This window comes from Ictidomys tridecemlineatus, chromosome 6 (assembly GCF_052094955.1).
Source record: "Ictidomys tridecemlineatus isolate mIctTri1 chromosome 6, mIctTri1.hap1, whole genome shotgun sequence".
NCBI lineage: Eukaryota > Metazoa > Chordata > Mammalia > Rodentia > Sciuridae > Ictidomys > Ictidomys tridecemlineatus.
Genome location: NC_135482.1, coordinates 170,164,478 through 170,184,576, shown reverse-complemented (window position 1 = coordinate 170,184,576; position 20,099 = coordinate 170,164,478). Strand labels below are relative to the sequence as shown.

General features: G+C 33.1%; 1 protein-coding gene across 6 annotated transcripts in view; it reads left to right on the top strand.

Annotated features, from left to right (window-relative positions):
- The window catches only part of Nbea (neurobeachin), a 603,852-nt gene that overhangs the window by 496,476 nt on the left and 87,277 nt on the right, over nucleotides 1-20,099 (top strand). For all 6 annotated transcript variants that reach the window (XM_078016116.1, XM_021730370.3, XM_021730357.3 and 3 more), the window contains 2 exons: nucleotides 3,835-3,950; nucleotides 13,420-13,532. In XM_078016116.1, coding sequence (XP_077872242.1) covers nucleotides 3,835-3,950; nucleotides 13,420-13,532 — 229 coding nt within the window. The remainder of the gene's footprint in view (nucleotides 1-3,834; nucleotides 3,951-13,419; nucleotides 13,533-20,099) is intronic.

Sequence of the window (20,099 nt, the reverse complement as noted above, 5' to 3'; positions counted from 1 at the left end):
AATATATGAATTATGCTTTTTTAAATGCTATGTATATGTGCTTCTTCATTAATATAATAAAATTCATAGAGTTTACCTCGAGTAATAGTCATTAATCGTGACAGTTTAAACTATTATGTAAATCTTTCATCTTGATATTTTAGAAGAATCATTTTGAAACCTTATTTCATTAAAAGATACTACTTTGAGCAGAAAACACAATCATTATGCTTATTGCTAATAGCAATTAGTCTAGTTTTGATGCTAAGTAATTGAATACCCAACTAAAAGTAGGGGTGTGCTCTCTCTCTCTCTCTCTCTCTCTCTCTCTCTCTCTCTCTCTCTCTCTTTCTGTGTGTGTGTGTATGTGTGCACATGCACACACTTAATACAAAAGACCTACAGTAAAGCATTATCAGTATTGAGTTAGAGATTCAGTGATGTCAGTCAGGATTCTTAAGTTGGCCTCATGTTCACAAAATTAACACTACTGCTCCATATATCACATCCTCACACAACTACATTAAGTAGGAAAAAAGATACAAAGGATTTCTCTTTAAACTTCGCTGTTTTAGGAAGGAATACATTTCTCATGGACCTTCAGTAATGTTTATATCTTAAGTCTGTTTGATCAGAATGTCAAGCCTGTTTGGTCAGAATGGGACAACCTTCCCACTCCTAAAGTGGTAGGGAGAGTTTGATGGCTTAGCTCAACAATCCCCTAGAATTTATGGCAAATATACCTCTGATTCCTTGTTGCCTCCTACCTGAACAAAAGAAGAATTGCATTATTGTAGAAGAAGGGAGCTAGGCTTTGAGTAGATATGCAACAGTTTCTACCACATACTGTTTTGTTCCTGAAGACTCCTGCAGTGTACTACCTGAATGGAAAGAAAACTAATCTTTCTCTATCTTTCCTTAAATAGGTTACAGACATTTTAAAGACAGGGACTGTGTTTTATTTATCTTTTAATCTATAGCACCTAGCACATTGCCTAATTGCAAAAGTGCTTTTTAAGTGCTATTCAGCTGGAGTTCCCTTGTATTACATCTTATCTATTTTCTTTTCACATACTGTACAAGAGCAATTCACTGACATGTATGCACATGCTCAGGATATTTCCTAGTAGAATGACAAGATTCAACTAAGACATTAGTAGATAATGAAGCACTTATATAAAATACAGGTCAAAGAAAAAATGCATTTAATCTATCAAAGAAAATGAGGTTAGTTTTGCAAGACTTGTTCTTACTGAATCAAAGCTGACTCACAGTAATAGCTACCTCCTTTCCCAAGTGCAATCTATTTGTTTACTTATCAATTCAAAAAATTTTTCCAGAAATGAACATTAAGAACTCACAAATACATCTAACTTTTTTCCTACCTCTTGGCAGCTTTCTCAATGACCATGACTGCTGAAAGTTTACTAACGGGTTTCTAGAAGGCATGTGTGATCTCCTTCAGTGCTCTTGGACTAGTCTAAACCTGAATCTCGATTCATTTAAAACTACCAGTAGTGCTCTTACTATTTTCCTTACCTATTATGAGTATCCTTTCTCTTTTAACTACATTTGATCTCACTTTGACTTTTGGAAGATTATTGTTCTGAAAGCAAAGAAAATGATGAGCATTGCTTCTTTCTCTGTTAATTCATGAAGGCATTCAGTCCTTTTGTTGTCCATGGCTTGACTTTTCCCTAAAGGCTCAACTAATTCTTAGTTTCCTAATACTATTCTTATAGGCTTAGTTGTTTTTTTTTTTAACTTCCTGAGACATGTAGTTTTAGAAAGAACAGAAGAGGTTAGGAGGATACTGAACTTAGGCTTAGACCTGCCACTTACAAGCTGGGTAGCAATAAGAGCCGAGTATTTAGTAGGAACTCAGTAAATATTGATTGGATAATTCCAGGCAAGAGGAATGATACTCTCGCCCACCATAAAATGGGGACAATATCGTTACAGAATCATTCAAGAATTTTTTGAGAGAATAAAAAAGGCACTTTGTAAACCATAAAAAAACCATGTGCATTATACACATATACATACATACACATACATGCACATACATACACAGGTTCAAATAGGTAGGTATGCACATCCATGAGTGTGTATATGTGTGTGTGGGGGGGATAAGGTCTACTTATATTTAGAGAGTTGTCAAGAGAAGGAATGATACCTGACTTCTACAGGTAGAACCTCTCCATATATTGGTAGAGTCACAAAAACATCTAGAGATCCATTCCTTGCTTTGCTTTTTGACATTGGGTTTTGTCAGTTAAGCAGAGTTTACCCAACTCTATGGACCTTTTAAGTTAAAGCCTCAAGATACTAATTTTAAACAAAAATAACAAAACGCTCAAATTCAAAGGCCGGTATATTAACAAAACAATTGACTTCAAAATTCTTTAGGCCAATTCTTGGGCACACCCACCACAGAGATCACACTACAAATTAGATGGTTGATTAATGAGCAAAGGTTTAGAACAAAGGTAATATTTCCATTAAGCTAGAATAACCTAATGAATACCCTTTAATTAATGACTGTTCATAGCTTTTGTTTACTGAGTACTTCCCAAGTGCCAGGGACTGTAGTTTGTGTTTTAGTTTTTAAGTATTATTTTCATTATTCTTAAAACAATCACATTCTTTTTATATTAATTGTTATAATTATTAATGCACTGGTTTTGGAAGCTGAAATTCCAAGAACAGGAGGCCTTGTCTGTTCAGCCTCTGGCTAGGAGGGCCCCTTTGCTATGTCACAGCATGATGGAAAAGCAGAAGGGGACATTTACATGCAGAAGGGATCAAAGACCCAGAATGGCTTCATATTATAGCAGCCTGATGTCTTGAGAACTCATTGAGTCCAGGAATCATCATGAATTCCTTCCAAGGACAGTACCCGGTGACTTAATACCTTCCATAAAATCCCAGTTCTTAAGTTTCGTGCAGGCTCAATACCACCACAGGGCACCAACCTTCTAGCACGTGAACATTTGGGAGACAACTTCAAAATCATAATAGACATTCAGTATTTTCTGAGTTGTTTAGATCTAACTATAGACCTAACTATTTAATAAACAGAACTGTTAGGTATTTCTCTTGGCCAAAGGGTACCATGAAAAATCACTGAGACACCAATGAATTTTAAAAGTTTGGGAAACTTCATTGATCATTTTAAAAACTCAGTAAGTTTTATCATAATTTTCTAAATATACCAATTTCTATTATATTTAGATAACCACTTTGAACCTGGAAAGTATTATAATCTATAAAACTTTTTCTGATTTATTTCCTAATTCTGTTCTTATGTCCCTTCTTCTGGAAGTACTCATTTATTCTCAGTTCTCAGTTGTTTGTTTTTGACCTCATTAGAGGGGATATACATTGTGTGTAGAGGCCTTACACACACTGTATGGAAGCAGGCATACACATTAGTGACAGCCACCATTATTATGTAAGATTTAAGTCAAATGCTTGCAAGCAGACATTTAACTAAATTACCTATCTAGCTTGTTAACATGGGGTAGATTTATTGTATTGTATAAAAACTACCTTGATTTATTTTGAGAATGGTTTTATCTTTTTTCTTCTTATTTACTTGTAAATACCCATTTACTGTTATATTTTCACAAATAGAATTGCTTTCAAATAGACTTATCCTCAGTATTTTTTCTGTAATAGAATTCTCAAATGTTGCTTATTTCCAAAATTAAGATATCTTTTAATATTTGTCTAAGAAAAACAAACTATAAAGTATTTTAAATTGAGTAACTCGAAACCAATATTTTAGTTAATACTGGATTTTTAAAAGCCATGAGCTAAGAGAGACTGTGTTTGTTATGGTGTGCTTAACAGGAGGATATCGTTGGCCACTCCTCGACAGCTTTATAAATCTTCCAACATGACTCAGCGCTGGCAAAGAAGGGAAATTTCAAACTTTGAATATTTGATGTTTCTTAATACCATAGCAGGTAAGACATCTCATTTTTTAAACTCACAATATGTTTATGTTCATCAAAATCATTGTTAATATGACTTGATGTGATATATTTTTCTCTTTGGGATTCCAGAGCAGCATTAAGATAAATATTGAAGCACTCACATTAAATTTTATCAGAAGCTGTACAAGCTAATACCAAGGTTTTAGATGCATTTGTTGTTGAAGAGGCTTTTCCTTGCTCTCCTTCTGCCATTTCCTTTGCTGACAGCTTTGTCTGAAGGTTTATTAGAGTCAACAAACCATTGCCAGAGAGTGTCTGGAAATAATAATGGGAAAATGTAATTTCACTACTTTGTCATTCTCAGCAATTGCAGCTAGACAGGAGAATAACAACAGGATTCTGCCTAGTACAGATGTCACCTGGATTATGGCATGATTGGGTTACAGCATCTTTTTCCTTAAAATCTTCAAGTAAAAATAAAAAATCAGATTACATTTTCTAAATGATGAGTAACTGCCAGCCACCTCAACAGTCACTATGCTTGTAAATTAAAAGGAGGTAGTGGCTTTGTTTTCCTGCTAAATCACTAGTTGTCACTGGTTAAATATATGTCTATGAGATTTAAGTACCTCTTTCTAGTTTCTTAAGTTAAGCTCCAAAAGACCTCATTCATGTTGAACTACAAAGGGTTTCCTTCTATAAATTAGGCTGTACGGAAACTTTCTGCACTTAAATGAATTTAAGCAACTATTATTATTTTGTTATGAATGAATGCCCACAACCATGAACTTAGGGCAATATACTGCTCTTAATCATTTAAGATTTAGAATATAATTATGTAATAGTATTTTTTAATAATCTATCATATACAGGTATGACTGTGGATACTATAGGCATACGTTAAACATGGATAACATAGATATGTATTAAATAAGCAGGTGAACATGATTTGTTATTGTTAAAGTTATTTGAATGCTGAAATCTCTTTGCATTTTAATTACTTATATATTTATACATTCATATATTCAAATATATAGTATACACATATGTATCTTAAAGAACTATTTACTCCCTCAAAAGTAAAAGAAATGTATTATACTATTTAACTGGCATTTTACTTAAATATATAGATAGAATTAACGTATGTATTTGAAATATAAAGAATGTTATGTTTTCTTGCTTTTCATATTGTATTGTTCTTTTTGTCTTTTACATGAATAATTTTTGACCCACTTCTCTAATGATTTAAAATGTAGTCAACTTTTTATTCATTCTCCTAGAGCTATATTTAATTTTTTAAAATAACCTATAATGTGTTTCTCCTTTTTTTGTACTGAAAAGCATATCAACATTTTAAAACGCTCCCACTAAGAGAGAAAATTTAAATCAATTTTTATCTTCATTTATTCCTTTTTAAAAAATATAATTTACCAGCCAAAATTCAGATTGTTATTTGCCGCTTATCTTTTAAAATTCATGTCTTTTCTCATATTAAGGATCTCAAACTATTAAAAGTTTCTTCTTTTTCATTTAGTGTATTATTTTCAGCTATGTGTTTCCTTACTTGATTTTTCAGGCTATTATTTTCTTTACATTTGACTGAGTTGTGTTCGTCTTCTTTTTTTTTTTTCATATTCCCTGTTAAGTCTTTCTATTATCTGTTCTTCAGAGATTTATCTCAGAGCCTATCATTAGATGGTCTTGTGTTTTTTTCCTTGGCTGTGCTAGTTATTTGGAGCTGTTGGGTGTAAAACAAGTGATATACCTCACTTCCAATTCAGTTTCTAGTCTAGCAGACATTCATATTAAACGGTTTTACTGTTCTCAGATGGAACACAACCCACCCTCTGGATGAAACATTGCCTAGATGATCATTCTAAAGGCCTCTCCTACTCTCCATCTTTTCTGCTGCATTTGCTTATGTAGGGTAGATTTCTAACAATATGGTACAGTTCCACCAAAACCACCACCCACTTGTGACTTTTGCTTTCTGGGAGTCTCTTTCTCTAACTCTGGAAAGACCATTGTGTCTGAATAGAGCTGATAATATTGCCGTTCCCTTCCAGAAGTTTCCCCTGAACAATACAGAGATCAATATTTCTTTTTCTGGTTTGAACAACCTTTGGATTTCTAAGCCAGAGCTGGCAGAGTTCCATCAGGGGAGTTTAAAAGTATCTTTCTTTCTTGTTTTGTATTTGGTGACATAAAAAGTGTATAGACATTGACTTTTTAAAAGAATTTATTGTGAGATTTTAAATAATTATTTCAACTATACATTAAAACAATGAGAAAAAATGAAATTAATATAGATACAAGGAATTCAGAGCACCTACAATCTAGATAGATAAATGAAATGTACATAAACAAGAATGTTTAAGGCAGCTGATATTAAGTTTTGAATATTTTTTGTAAATAGTGAATGCTGCAAGAGCTAAGGAGAGGGGAAGATTTTTTAATATGTTTAATGTGTTTGGGTACCAGACATGGTGGCACACTGCTCAGGAGGCTGAGGCAAAAGGATTGAAAGTTCCAGGCCAACCTCTGCAACTTAACAAGATTCATGCTAAAAAATAAGAAGGTTGTGAATGTAACTCAGTGCTAGAGCACCCCAAGATCCACCTATGTAATTCTCAGTACCACACAAAAAGAATTAAAGAAAGAAAGAGGAAAAGGTAGGGAAGGAGAAAGAGGGAGGGTGGGAGGGAGAGAAAATTTGTGGAGAAATAAAGTTTAAAGTTTCACCAGTTTAGAGTTTCACCAGTTTCTGCCAGTTGGATACATATGGTGTATTCAGGAACACAAGTACTGTATCTAGGCTGGAAGGAAGAACAGCTAGTATTGGAGCTATAGGTAAGAGCCAGACTATAAATAAGAAATGTTTGATAATTCCAGAGTTAAACTTCCTCTGAACCCAGTGATCAGAACAAACTTTCAGAAGAACAAAATTTCAGAAGAAATATAAGGAATACAGTATGGAGTTTGAGGAAAATCAAAATAATAATCAGGTGTGATGTGAATCAGAATTGAAATAGCATAAACTTAGTGCTATGAGGAGAGTATTACAGAAATATAGATTGATGTCAGTTTTTTTCATTCTTTTGTGTTGTTCTTTTTAGATGTACAACGACAGTAGATTATATTTAAGATATTTATACAAACATGGAGTACATATTATTCTGATTGGGATCCCAGTCTTTCTTTTGGTAAATAATTACTGCAATTTCACTTTGTCACACACCCTATTTTGCACTGCAATTACAGAAGCAAGTAAAGTATGTTTTCTGTCTTTGAAGAGATCATAGTATAGTCAGGAAAACGGACCTGTATACCAGCAGTTCCATACATCCAGCCATTTGGGGGTCACAGATCTTGAAACCATTAAAACTAAGAGATCAAGAAAAACTTCTCATTGGTGACATTTAAATTGGAAATTGAAACATGAGCGAGACTTCAGTAGAAAGTAAGCAGAGGGGATTCCAAGAGGAAAAATAACATGTGGTAAAGATTTGGGTGAGATTAGTGGCAGCAGGAATGGCCAAAACAGAAGTAGATGACACTATGTATGATGTTGTTATTCAAAAAGTATAAATATCTATAGTTTGTCCTAGTTCAGTGCTTCTCAAACCATAGTTCCCTGTGTGCAGCATAGGGTACCACCTGGGGACATGTTAGAGATGCAAATTCTCAGAGTCCTCAAACCTACCTACTCAGAAATTCTGGCTGTGGAGCCCAGCAACCTGCCTTTCAGCAAGCCTCTAGGTGGTTCTGATGCAACAAGTTTGAGCCTCATTGCTCTATCCCTTTAAGATCTAAGATCTACTTATCAGAACAAGATGTGCATATAAAAACATTTAGAACCCAGGAGAAAGTATGCAGTTAAATGCCATTGAGTGTAATAAAAGTTGAGAGACAGAAGAAATTAGGATGAGAGAGTACTCAAGGAAAGCTTCAAAGAAAAGTGAAAAAATATCTCTTCCAGGATTTTGTCAGACACTGATGATTATCCAAGTAAAATGAACCTTTATAAGTAGATGGCAATTGGAAGAAGTTATGAATGTAAATATCCTCAGGTGCTCTTCCTGGATATATTTCTATTAATTCTTCCCTTACCCTCCTCCTGAAGTAGGAGTGCCAATTTATTCTGAGCATCAGCATTGAAGATTTGGGTGCTTGTTTCATAGAGAAGCTTTGCTAGTACCAAGATTAAAAACTTCTTAGGACAGCAGTTAGAATTGCCCATGTTCCTGAATTGTGACAAATGGAGTATATCCATTCATATCTTCTTATTAAAACATCTTTCAGAGTTATCTAAGGATCCTAGAATATAAGGTAATATAAAGATATTAAACTGTACTCATATCACTCTTGTTAATAATAGATTCATAATCATATTGTTTCATTGCAGTTTTAGGAACAGTTATTATTCAGCAATACTTTTATTTGATTTAGTTGATTGAAACTCAGATTTATTATTTCTACACAGAATGTTAGAATCAAAAAATAAGAAGTGATTGGCTTATTATATTTTATTCTAGTCTTTTCAAAGCATTTTAAAATTATTATCGATATCAAGATTCAGAAAAAGAAAAATAATAGTATTTTTGGTATTTATTTTGCTTCAGTATTCCTCTTAAAAATACTTCTTTAATTATTGATATCAATATTCAAAAATTAGTACATAGTAGTTTAATGTTTATTGAGGGACTCATAATGTGCCAAATATTATCCTTAGGGTTTTATGTGTATTTACTCATTTAATTCTCACAACAGCCCTAAGAGTTAAGTTCTGTTCTTATCCCAATTTCACAGATAAAGAAATATGGTAAAGAAAAGTTAAATAATTTTTCAAGTCACATAGCTAATAAGTGACAAAATTAGATTAAAACTTAGGTAGTTTGATGCCAGAACATGGTGCAGCTTCAGGATATTTGTGGTGCCATTTTATCTTTGGCCATCAGTCCTAATTTGTTAAATGCTTTTAAAATCTAAACAGTGAATGACTTAAAACAATTTTATCATTTTATTTTGCATTTCATCAAAAGAGTCCTTTTAAGTTTATTTACTGTCATGACTTTTGTAGTTAGTGATAGCCTAGTGCAAGCTGGGGCCTGGAATTGTTGACTTTAATGTAAAACATGGTTGTGTTTTCAGTGAGGACTTAGAATCAGAGAAACAGACTCTGAGGAGAGATTTACAAAAGGAAATTTTTTGAGGAGTACCCTTGGGATCAAGATGAGTGAGGGAGTGGAGAATGCAGAAGTGGGTAGGAAACTTTGAGTTTTAGTGGAGTTACAGCAAAGGCCTCAGTAGATCCCCTGGAAAGCTTGGGGCTGGGATGGTAACCCAGGCCTTGAAGCAAGGGGGCCAGGCCTTCATTACCTCTACTCTGCAGTCACTGGATGCAGATGGGAAGGAGAGATGACCTTGATCTCATGACAGTCTCAGGGAGGGACTTAGCTGAGCACCACCAAGCATCAGCACCCCCAGCACCCAACCTATTTGTGGTTCTCAAGCTTCAGCACATCAGAATAAGGCCTTAAAATAAATACACATCACTCCACTCTAAAAGTTCTGACTCCATAGATTTGGATAAGATTGAAGAATTTTTGTTTTTAAAAAGTTCCAACTTGATGCTGATGCCAGTGGTCCAAATGGTCTAGGGGTCATACTTTACATTACACCTATATTTGTTTACCTAAATAAAAAGCTTATTAATTTTCCATGGCATACATTATTACACTTGTATTAGTATATCCTTAGCATTTTATGCCTATAGCTCATCTTTTTATTGAGAGTATTAGGTTATTATGGGGCAGGGGGCGGGGTGAATAGTTATGCCCAGGAAATATTCATAGCATTGAACTGATTTATATTTATGCTTTGTAAGGGTATGCATGATTTTGTGATCTATTGTGTGAATTTACTAGAGTTGCAGGGTGAAGGATTCTTGAAACCTCCTAGGTTAAACAGAAGAGTTACAGAATTGTAATCTGATTGAAAAGATGAAACAATCTTTTCTGGCTTCATGTTTTAAAAATATAGGTCATTGTGACTTAATAAATTTTACATTAAATATTTTGGTTACTTTCTTACACACAGATTTATCTTTTTTCCAAAAATAATATTTTAACATGAAATACAAAGTAAATTTTATGACACATTTCTTATTTCTATTTCTTAATGTCTTTCATACTTGACTATTTTTGTTTTTATCCTTTCTACATGCTTTAAAAAGTAAGACACTATAAGGCCTACAATACAATATTCTAGTATTAATACATGTTGTAGACTTTAGACCTTTGTATGATGTATGTATATACACAAAAAATCTCTACATATAAAGATATAGTTGAAAATACATAAACACATATTTTTGCTATGACAAAGAAATTCATCAAATATTCAGAAAACCTCGTGGTTTTTCAAAGATTCTTACCTAAAAGCCTGTAATTGTTCATAACCTTTATTTTATTCCATTCACAAATTTCATAAATATTTGCTGTGGATAATTAGAAATATGATAAAGTGTAATTTAACAAATTACAGCACTCATAAACCTAGACCTAAGTATTCCATTTGAAATTTTGGTGATTTTTTTTTCTTTTTGTGTGTGGTGTGTCGTTGGGAACCTGCTCCATATCCAGGTTCATATCCTACGTTCATCATTTCATTAGTTATTATTTGAGAGCTTGTGAAAACTACATGAGAGTTCAACTAAAACTACAGCATAACTTATTTTACTATTTTTGAAACACTTGGGATTTTTTTCAAAGAATATTAAGTTTGGGAGATTATGTGAAAGAATTTTAATGATGCTTAGAGTTTGAGTAAAAATGGTGTTTCAGCCTCTAATTCCTAGAGTTGACCTGATTTCTGCTCATTGTGTTCTGAAAGGTACACTCTACGCCTCATTTTATACCATATTAAATAATACTAGGAAAAAGATGTTAGAATCTGGCATTCTTGAATGAAAAAAAAAGAATGATTGCTAACATAGCTACATGTAAATGATCCTCTGTTAGACCTGAGAATTTTTTTTAAAGGTTTTTGAGTTGTTTTTCATATGATCAGCTAATGAATTCAGCACAACTTCCCCAACCCCAACCTTTTTCTCCTGTTTAGCATTTTCCACTTTTTTACTCTGTGATGAACAAGCCCTCCCTGGTTAATTATGTATATATTTAGCTACTGCATGTGTTGGGCTTATTATTGTCATCTAATTAGATGTAACTTGAACTGCTTGCTTCTAGAAAAATCATTAAAAATTCTTTCCTAATGACCTGGAGATGACAAAATGTCTGTAAAGTGTGAAGAAGCAGACAAGCACAGGAACATCGCTCTTAAAGCGTGTTAATCCAGATGCCGCAATCATCTAATTAAACAATATTTTGCTGTCATTAACATTTTCACCAAGGAATTGCAGTTATAATTTCTTTGTCAGCTGTCTCTAGATCACTTTACCTTCAAAACTAAAGTGCCATATAAAAACATTAAATTGGATGGTTTAATTAAAAAAAATCTTTTTTTAAATGAAGAAACATATCCAATGTTTCAGAGATCTCATTTTCTATGCTTCACTTTTATTGTTTGAGTAGATTAGTGTCATAGGCTTGCAAAATTTAATATTCATCTTCTATGATAAATCCTTAAGTATAGTTAGCACAAAATATGTTATATATATTCTGCATTTACCACTACTGAAATGGAAAAAGACCCAACCAATTACAGCACAAATATATTTATTAAATTTCAACTCTCCCCCCCCAAAAAAAATTTAAAGTAATTGGTAAATAAATATCTAGGTGTGCCAGAACCTAACAGATGTTACTTGGGAAATATTTCACTTTTTTGGATAATTTGATAAATGGATTGTTTTTCATTTCATAAAGGTGTTCAGTAAATAATTAAAGGAATAAACCTAATTCATCAAAACTTATGAATGCAGAATCCCAAAATACCACTTAATCATTCCTTTTCTTCTGTGTGACATTAAATACATTGTGCATTTTTTAAATTCAAATCAAAAGTTATCTTGACTATCCATATTGCAAGAATTTTTGTGGAAATTTTTATTTCCACAAAATGATGAGAATGATCATGTGTTCTAGATTAGATATAGATATATATTACCTTTCAGTAATGAATATTAAATTTTAGAATTGTATAGCTTCTATTTTATAGTAATAGTATTGCTTTAGCAGAACATTTTTTGTACAAAAGATGTAAATTGAAGACTCCAAATTCTGTTTACTCATTAATATTATTTTTCATGATAAGCTTATAAACTTAGAATAGGTTCATTCATTGGTTGATCCATCCAGCTGCAAACATTTTCTTCTAGTTAAATGTACATATCGACAATGGTCCTCTCTCACTGTACTTTTGTGCCTTTGCATAACCCTTATTCTCTAAAACATTCTACAATTCTCTTTCTTTACTTAGCTTTTTTGTTCACAAAGGATTTTTATGATTGTTCACCAAAATATTTTGTTCACAAAAAGGATCTTGTCCAGTGAAATTTTGTTGTACCTTATTTCTTTGCTAATGAGTCTTTTAATTTCCTCTAGTCATATATTACTTCAGTATCAGTTAATTATGGGAACCAGTAATGAGAATTGCTAAACTTTCCACATTCCCACTATACCTCAGTATCCTATCTAAAATATTTAAATTTTTCTACCAAAACAGACAACCCAATAGTCCAGCAGTTCTTCACTGAAGTTAAACAACGTATTATCAAAAGAAAATTAATTAACTTAAAGTAGGGGGTGTTTGATATTTGTCTCTGTACTTTTTTGTCCTAGATTCAGGGCACTACTGTTCATTGCTAGATTCTCTCTATTGACTCTTTTTTTTTCTTCACACTTTATTTCATAAACTTTTTTCTCTTGAAAAACACTTAGTACTTGACTCTTGATAAAAACTTAGTACTCTGTGTACTGGGAATATAACTTCAAATACATGTTCATTACAGCAGGTAATGAGCTACCACATAAGCTGCCTGTAGTGTGCAGGTCAGCAGGGTGGCCTCCCTCACGACACCAGAAGGGTGCCTGACTGACAGTGTTTTGCTTCTAAGGCAACATTATCTTTTTAACATGTAGGCAGCAAAGACATGGAGGTGCATGTGGGAAGTTTCAGTGGGCCATGCTTGGAGGTGTCACATATCACCTCTGTGCACAGCCTATAGGTTGAAACAAAGTCCTGCAGCCAGAGCTCTTTGTAAGAGAGGCTAGACCAGGAAGAAGCAAATCAATTCTGATAAACAGCCAGCAGTCTCAAATGTAAACCACAATCTTCCATTACAAATAGTAATTCTAGTTACTCTTTTTAAAAGTATCCAGAGAACTCATTTGAAACACATTGAGTGCTTTTGATTAAACACAGAGTTCAATAAACAACTTTAAATTTGAAAATCAGTAGTTGTCTTATTATAAGCACAGAAACTATTTCAAATCAATTAGTGTATACAATTTTTTTTTCTCATTTTCTTCACTAGGACGGACATATAATGATCTGAACCAATATCCTGTGTTTCCATGGGTGTTAACAAACTATGAATCAGAAGAATTGGACCTGACTCTTCCAGGAAATTTCAGGGATCTATCAAAGGTAACTTTTAAATATATAGTAGTCAGTTTTCTTCCTAAGGCTGTAGTCTAAAGGATTTTGATCAAAGTGTGTATATTCAATTAACATTTCTAAGAAGGTAAACGTGGTTGTTTCCTCCTGTTGTAGTCAGTGTCTAAGTCTCATCAATACATAGCATAGAGGGCTGGGGATGTGGCTCAAGCGGTAGCGCGCTCGCCTGGCATGTGTGCGGCCCAGGTTCGATCCTCAGCACCACTTACCAACAAAGATGTTGTGTCTGCCGAGAACTAAAAAATAAATATTAAAAAATTCTCTCTCTCTCCTCTCTCACTCTCTCTTTAAAAAAAAATACATAGCATAGGATTTAAACTACAAGGAGATAAATTAGTATTCTAATAGGCAAAATGAAATGGGTGTTTAAAAAGGAGCAAATGTAGCAAGAGATTTCTTAGAAATGACAATGCAAAACATGATGGCAAATTATAGGTGATAAGTCATGCTATCTTAACCATAGAATACATAAACACTAGTAAGTATTTTGTATTAAGGGGAGTACTTAAAGAAAGTCAAGTGAGTTTATCAAGGGTCTGTTTAGATGCAGGAGAGAAGAGAAGATATGATCTTAAAAATGGCAAGAAATAATGGGGACAAAAATGAAAAGCAAATTTTGGCTTGATTCAGCTCATCTATCAAAAAGAAACAAGTGGGATGCTAAACTCTTTGAAATGCAGCAAAGAACTGGGAACTAAGCCCAAAATGCTGCTTTGTGGCCTAAGCTGATAGCTAATACAATGAATCATGCTCCTTGAGAATCTAAATTCTACATTTTATACATATCTTATGGTGTCTAGTCTGTAATGGCTTTAGGACATGGACCAAGCCCAGAGGTTTATGTATTTTAAACACAGCCTATTCACTTTGAAATTATTTCTGTTTTCTTCCAAACTTGGTTGTCTGGTTAGCAGTCCACAGAGGTTAAAAGGTTAAAAGAAGGTTTTGAGGGGCAGTTTTAAGGGGCTTATCGACAGGGCTGCATAAGCCCTATGAATCAGGGAAATATCAATGTAAAAATAATCCCACAGATGTTTTTTAACTTAGCATGCCTTCTCCTATGTCTTTTCTAGACCTATCCAAGCTGAAGTTCTGTATCCTACTATGTTAGATGTGTGACCTAAAACCAATTTCTCTTAGCCCATATGTGAAAGGAGAATAATAATAATAATGTAACACTTTTCTACCTCATATATTTATTAAGGTCAAATGTCATGTCCACTTAAAGAATGTAACAGTACTTGACAAATAGAAACACTTCATGAATTGTAGTTATGATTATACATGGAATTTTTCTTAGCCTGCTTTTGAAGGTTGTTTAATAATTTTTTCGTATTCTCATATGTTATTCACTCTCTAGTTCCTTTTTGTGTCTTTATTATCAAATCTTAGTTACTATCTCACTCCTAATTTTAGTTATGATATTATAGGTTCCTAAGGGACCTAATAGATCAGTTTGCCAACATCTTATTGAATTATATAGCTGGTTAAAAATTGCTAGGAATTGAATCTTAATATGCTGGCACATATAGCAATTTTTCCATTGAGATTCAACAGAACAAAAATATTTAATATTCACCATATGTAAGTAATTATTCAAGTTCATGTAAACAGTAGCACAGTAATTCATAGGGGCTGCCATCTTATTATCTAAATAACACAAAATTGAATAATAAGGTACTATATTTTACAGAGAGACCTACACAAGTATCGGTAAATAGTGGTTAGGAACGAGAACACTGGAGCTAGACTGCCTGCGTTCAGATCCTAATTGTGCCACTTGTCAGCTGTGGGGATTAGACAAAGTTATATACTTTATTTCTGCCTCAGTTTCCTCAGCTGTGTAATGGGGAACAATACTAGTAAAGTCAGTGTTAGAAGTTGATGCAGTAATAAGCATGGATAACTTGGAACAGCGCTCAGCACATCATTATTAGCTAGCGCTAATAATGGGAATTTAATTGTGAATCACTGACATAGGCCATATACTTGGAAATATCTTTCAAATAATGATGACAAATATTTGCTACTACTATTGTAATTAGTATGTTTGAATGATATGCATTTTGGGCATGACTTCCAAGGTTGAAGTGTGATGTATGGGCATAAAGCACATCACATCAATTTAAGAACTACTGTTAAAGTAGTTCTATTAATTGAACAGTTATTATATGTTAGGCCCTATAAAGTATGTGTGCATGTGTGTGTGTGCATATGTGTGTGTGTGTGTGTGTGTGTGTGTGTGTGTAAGATATATTTAAGATGAAAATTTAGAATGTAGATTCTGAAGGAGCATGATAAATTGAGTTAAAATCTCATAAGCTGACCATTGCTATGGCTATTTAAGATTCTTTTAACAGAGAAAGGTTCATTTGTTTTGAAATCAAATGAAATATCAGAGTGAAAAGAAATTTATAGACCAAAATTCTTTTCTTTCCTTTATTTATGTACTCAGTCATTTAGTCAACAAATATTTATCAAACACTATGTTGAGAAGATGTACTTCTGTTCTGGGTAGACGAGAGCATAGGAGTGAATAAAGTAGTCACAGCTTTGTGGGAGGAGTTCAGTCCTGACAAAGGTGAGAACTTGGAGACTTAACAGAAACATGAGGCCAGCAATGGGGACCTGGGTGTGTTGGGGACTGTACCCCACTGGAGAGTGCATGCTCAACTACTCTGAGACATTTAGATTCACATATACTTGAAGTACTAACACAGCCAAAGAAAATATGGCACTCATTATAATTAATATGGATTATAAAAGACATTTAATAAAATATTTGCTAGTAGTAACAGAATTTTAGTTTTTCATAGAAAAGATAAGAAAATTTAATGAGGAAGTCACTATTTCTAAAGCAACTGGATGATGTAACATTCTTCAAGTTTCTTAGACAGATTTGCTTAATATGTATTTTCATTGGCAGAGCATTTCCTTTTGGGACTCACACTTGCCCTTCCTATTTTACATAGTGTTAAATAAGTGACAAAGTTAAACAGAGCCTACGTAAATTAGGCAAGGTGAATACAAACTATACTTGTGCAATCATGGGGCACTTCATGTTGTGAGCAGTTGAATTAGAAGATAGATAGCTTTTTTTCAACTCCTCAACATTCCATGCTTTAGCAATTTGTTCTTTATTTTCTGTCACACTAACATGATGGGAAAGTGTTAGCAAATTAAGCCTCTTGATATGTTAATAAATTACTCTTTTATTGTTCCCATGCTTCATTGAATTTCTTAATAGGAACTTCTTACAAATGGTTTAGAAACCCAAGACTATCCTGTATAAAAATCATTAATAAACAAGATTTTAATGTATGAAAATATTTCTTATTATAATGCCTAATGGGAAAATGACATTTGAAGCATAATAATATAATTGGAAGGAAAACCTGTTGTGATGCAGTATTACTGTAGTTAAGAGATGCCTACTAAGAAGACCTATTCTTGTAGATATTCAGTACTGCAGATGGAAATTTTATTGGAGAATTCATCACTTTTTTAAAAGCTCAAAGAAGAACAAGAATAATTGAAAATTATTGACCAAGAATATTCTAAAATATTTTTAACAACAAAAGTAGTTGTTTCTAAAGCTTAAGTTTCATTAGCTTCATGGTAAATTTATTTGATTTCACTTAATATCAATACATTATAACAATATATGTGTAATAAACAATCTGTTGCCTGTTGGTTTTTTCTGCTCCTAAACAATGAATATTTCTTCAGGATTGGTCCTATTAGCACCTACTAGTTCCTTTTATATAATATCTATGTATTTACAAATATATACATAATTAATTTGCTATCCCCTTCATCATAAAAGACAATTGGAAATACTAGTGTAAATAATAATTTCTACCATTGAATAATTCTAGAATTTGTTTCAATAAACATTTGGGACTCCAAATAATTTTTAGATTCTTTATCACATGAATAATTTCAAAACTATAAAATGTACAGCCATAAAATGAATATTTTTTAATACTACCCCAGTGTTACACTGGCTTTATGAAATTCTCTGTTGTGTCAGTTCAGAAACTTGAATGAAGTTTCAGAAAACTCAGCTCAAATTGGTTTGAACAAGAAATCACTATTACTGGTTTCTATAACTGGAAAATTGAGAAGGTTTGGTTTTCAGCAAGATTCACTGTAGTGATCCAGATAATACCTCCAAGGACCTTGTTCTTTCCATTGCTCTTCTCTGACTTCAGCCATTCTGGACCACATACTCCTCTTCCACTGATAGCCCCCAGTAGTTCCAGACACTCCTTTTAGTAGCAAAATGACTGCAGTAGTTTTCTACCTCACATCATATAATCCAAAGGAAAGAGGGAATTATACCACATAGCTAGAAGACAATGAAACTTTTTTTTCTCAGAAATCACAGAAAATGTCTTCTGTCCTATTGATGCTATTTAAGAGGGATGAGGTGTGCTGTGAAGATGGAGTATCATTTCCTGTGATTGGTGCCAGAGATAGAGTCAGGATCTGACTATCTGCCTATCCACAGATGATGGGGCGATAGATAAGCAGAGGAAATTTGGACTCCTATTCCCAAAGGAAAGGGAGCTAATTCATGTTTGACAAATAACTTTCTATTATAAAATATAATTTAAAACACATCTGAGAGTTTCTTCTTCATGACTTCTATGATAAAGAGGATAGCAAGTTAATTACATATTTGTACATACATAACTATTACATAAAAGGAACTAATAGATGCTAATAGGACAAGAAATAGTCATTGTTTAGGAGCAGAAAAAAACAATAGGCAACAGATTGCTTATTACACGTATATCGTTATAATGTGTTGACATTAAGTGAAGTCAAATAAATTTACAATGAAACTAATGAAACTTAAGCTTTAAAGCCCCTCAATTTTCTGGGACATCTTTCTACTTTGCCCTTAATTTTATGTACATAGTTTTTGGGTTTTATTCTGTTTTGTTTCATCTGTGGTGTCAGAGATCAAACACAGAGCTTTGTGCATGCTAAGTAAGTGTTCTTCCACTGAATTATGTTCCCAGCATGAAGTACATAGTTTTATGTTAATTTTCTCTCTGTGTTAGTCCGATTTCCATCACTATGAAAATATACCTGAGAAAAATCAATTTAATAAAGGAAAAGGTTATTTTGTCTCACAGTTTTAGTCCATGGTTACTGGGCCTTGTTGCTTTGGGCCTGTAGTGATAGAGTAGTACATCATGGTAGGGCACCAGATTGAGGAAGACTCTTTACCTCACAGGAAATCAGGATACAAGGAGAGGGGGAGCAAGAAATTTGGTCCCAATATCTCCTTCAAGGACACACCCCAATAATCTAATTAAGTTCATTTGAAGGTGTGATTTATCTTCCCATAGCTGACAAAGGTCCATAATTCAACAATTATGTACTTTCATTTCATACTTCTCCAAAACATTTTGACAGTATTGACAAAACAGTCATTTTCTTTTGTGTTTTTATGTAGCATTCTAATATATAACAAAGGCATATAAAAAAAAGATTAACAACTATTTTTATAGGATTCTGCAGACATAAACAACAAATGAGAAACACAGTAAATAAAAGTAATGTCTCTACATGAGACATACCTTCCCTGAGGCACAGGTAGCACAGACAGGATAATGATATGAGCTGGAGCTGACTTTCTTGCTCTTTCCAAATCCACACAACAGCCAGGTACATAGCACTCAGTTCTCATTTCCATAGGATATGGAATCTCTAGAGTGTCTGTTCTCATCACTGGTGCTCAGAAAGTTTAATTCTAGAATTATCAAACCTTTTCAATTTTTCTTTCTTTATATTGGTATTAAAATTGAGAATTAAGAAAAAACCCTGAGAGATTAGAAATTGAACATGGAAAAAATGTGGTTTGCTCCAGTGTTTTTGGTCACATATTATACAAACTTCACAAGTTTTCTAAGTTCTCTGTACTTCTGTTTCCTCTTCTTTAAAATGAACATGATAATTCTTACATAATAAGGGTGTTGATGGAATTCAGCACATTAATGTAGATAAGGCATCTGACCTAATGCCTCACACACAAGTGGCATTAGAGGAGTAGTAGCTACAAAGCGAACTTTAATACTTGTCAGTTGAGGTTTCACCAAATTTGGTATGATTGAAAAAGAAATGTAATGAAAGATTATTTGATTGAACTGATATATTTTCATTCAACAAAGTAAAAAGCAATGCCATTTAATAAAACATTTTATGTAATAAGTAATTCTGTTTAATCATTTTAAGTTGTCAAATCATCAAACTTATCAAAACAGTGAAGTTAAATTAAATGCCTATTGAAACTTGAGATCCACATTCATTTGGACTGAAATATTTTATATTTGTAATATTATTACTCTTTCCCTGGGTCACTTTTTTATCAATTAAAAGGAACCAAAACAAAAAACATTTTATCAATAAGATTTATTAGACATCTCATTTGATTAGATATCACAGGTTCCAGGTTTACTTATTACAAGTTGAAGTTACAGGTTATATGTATTGTTTGACATGATGGACAGCAAATAAAACAAT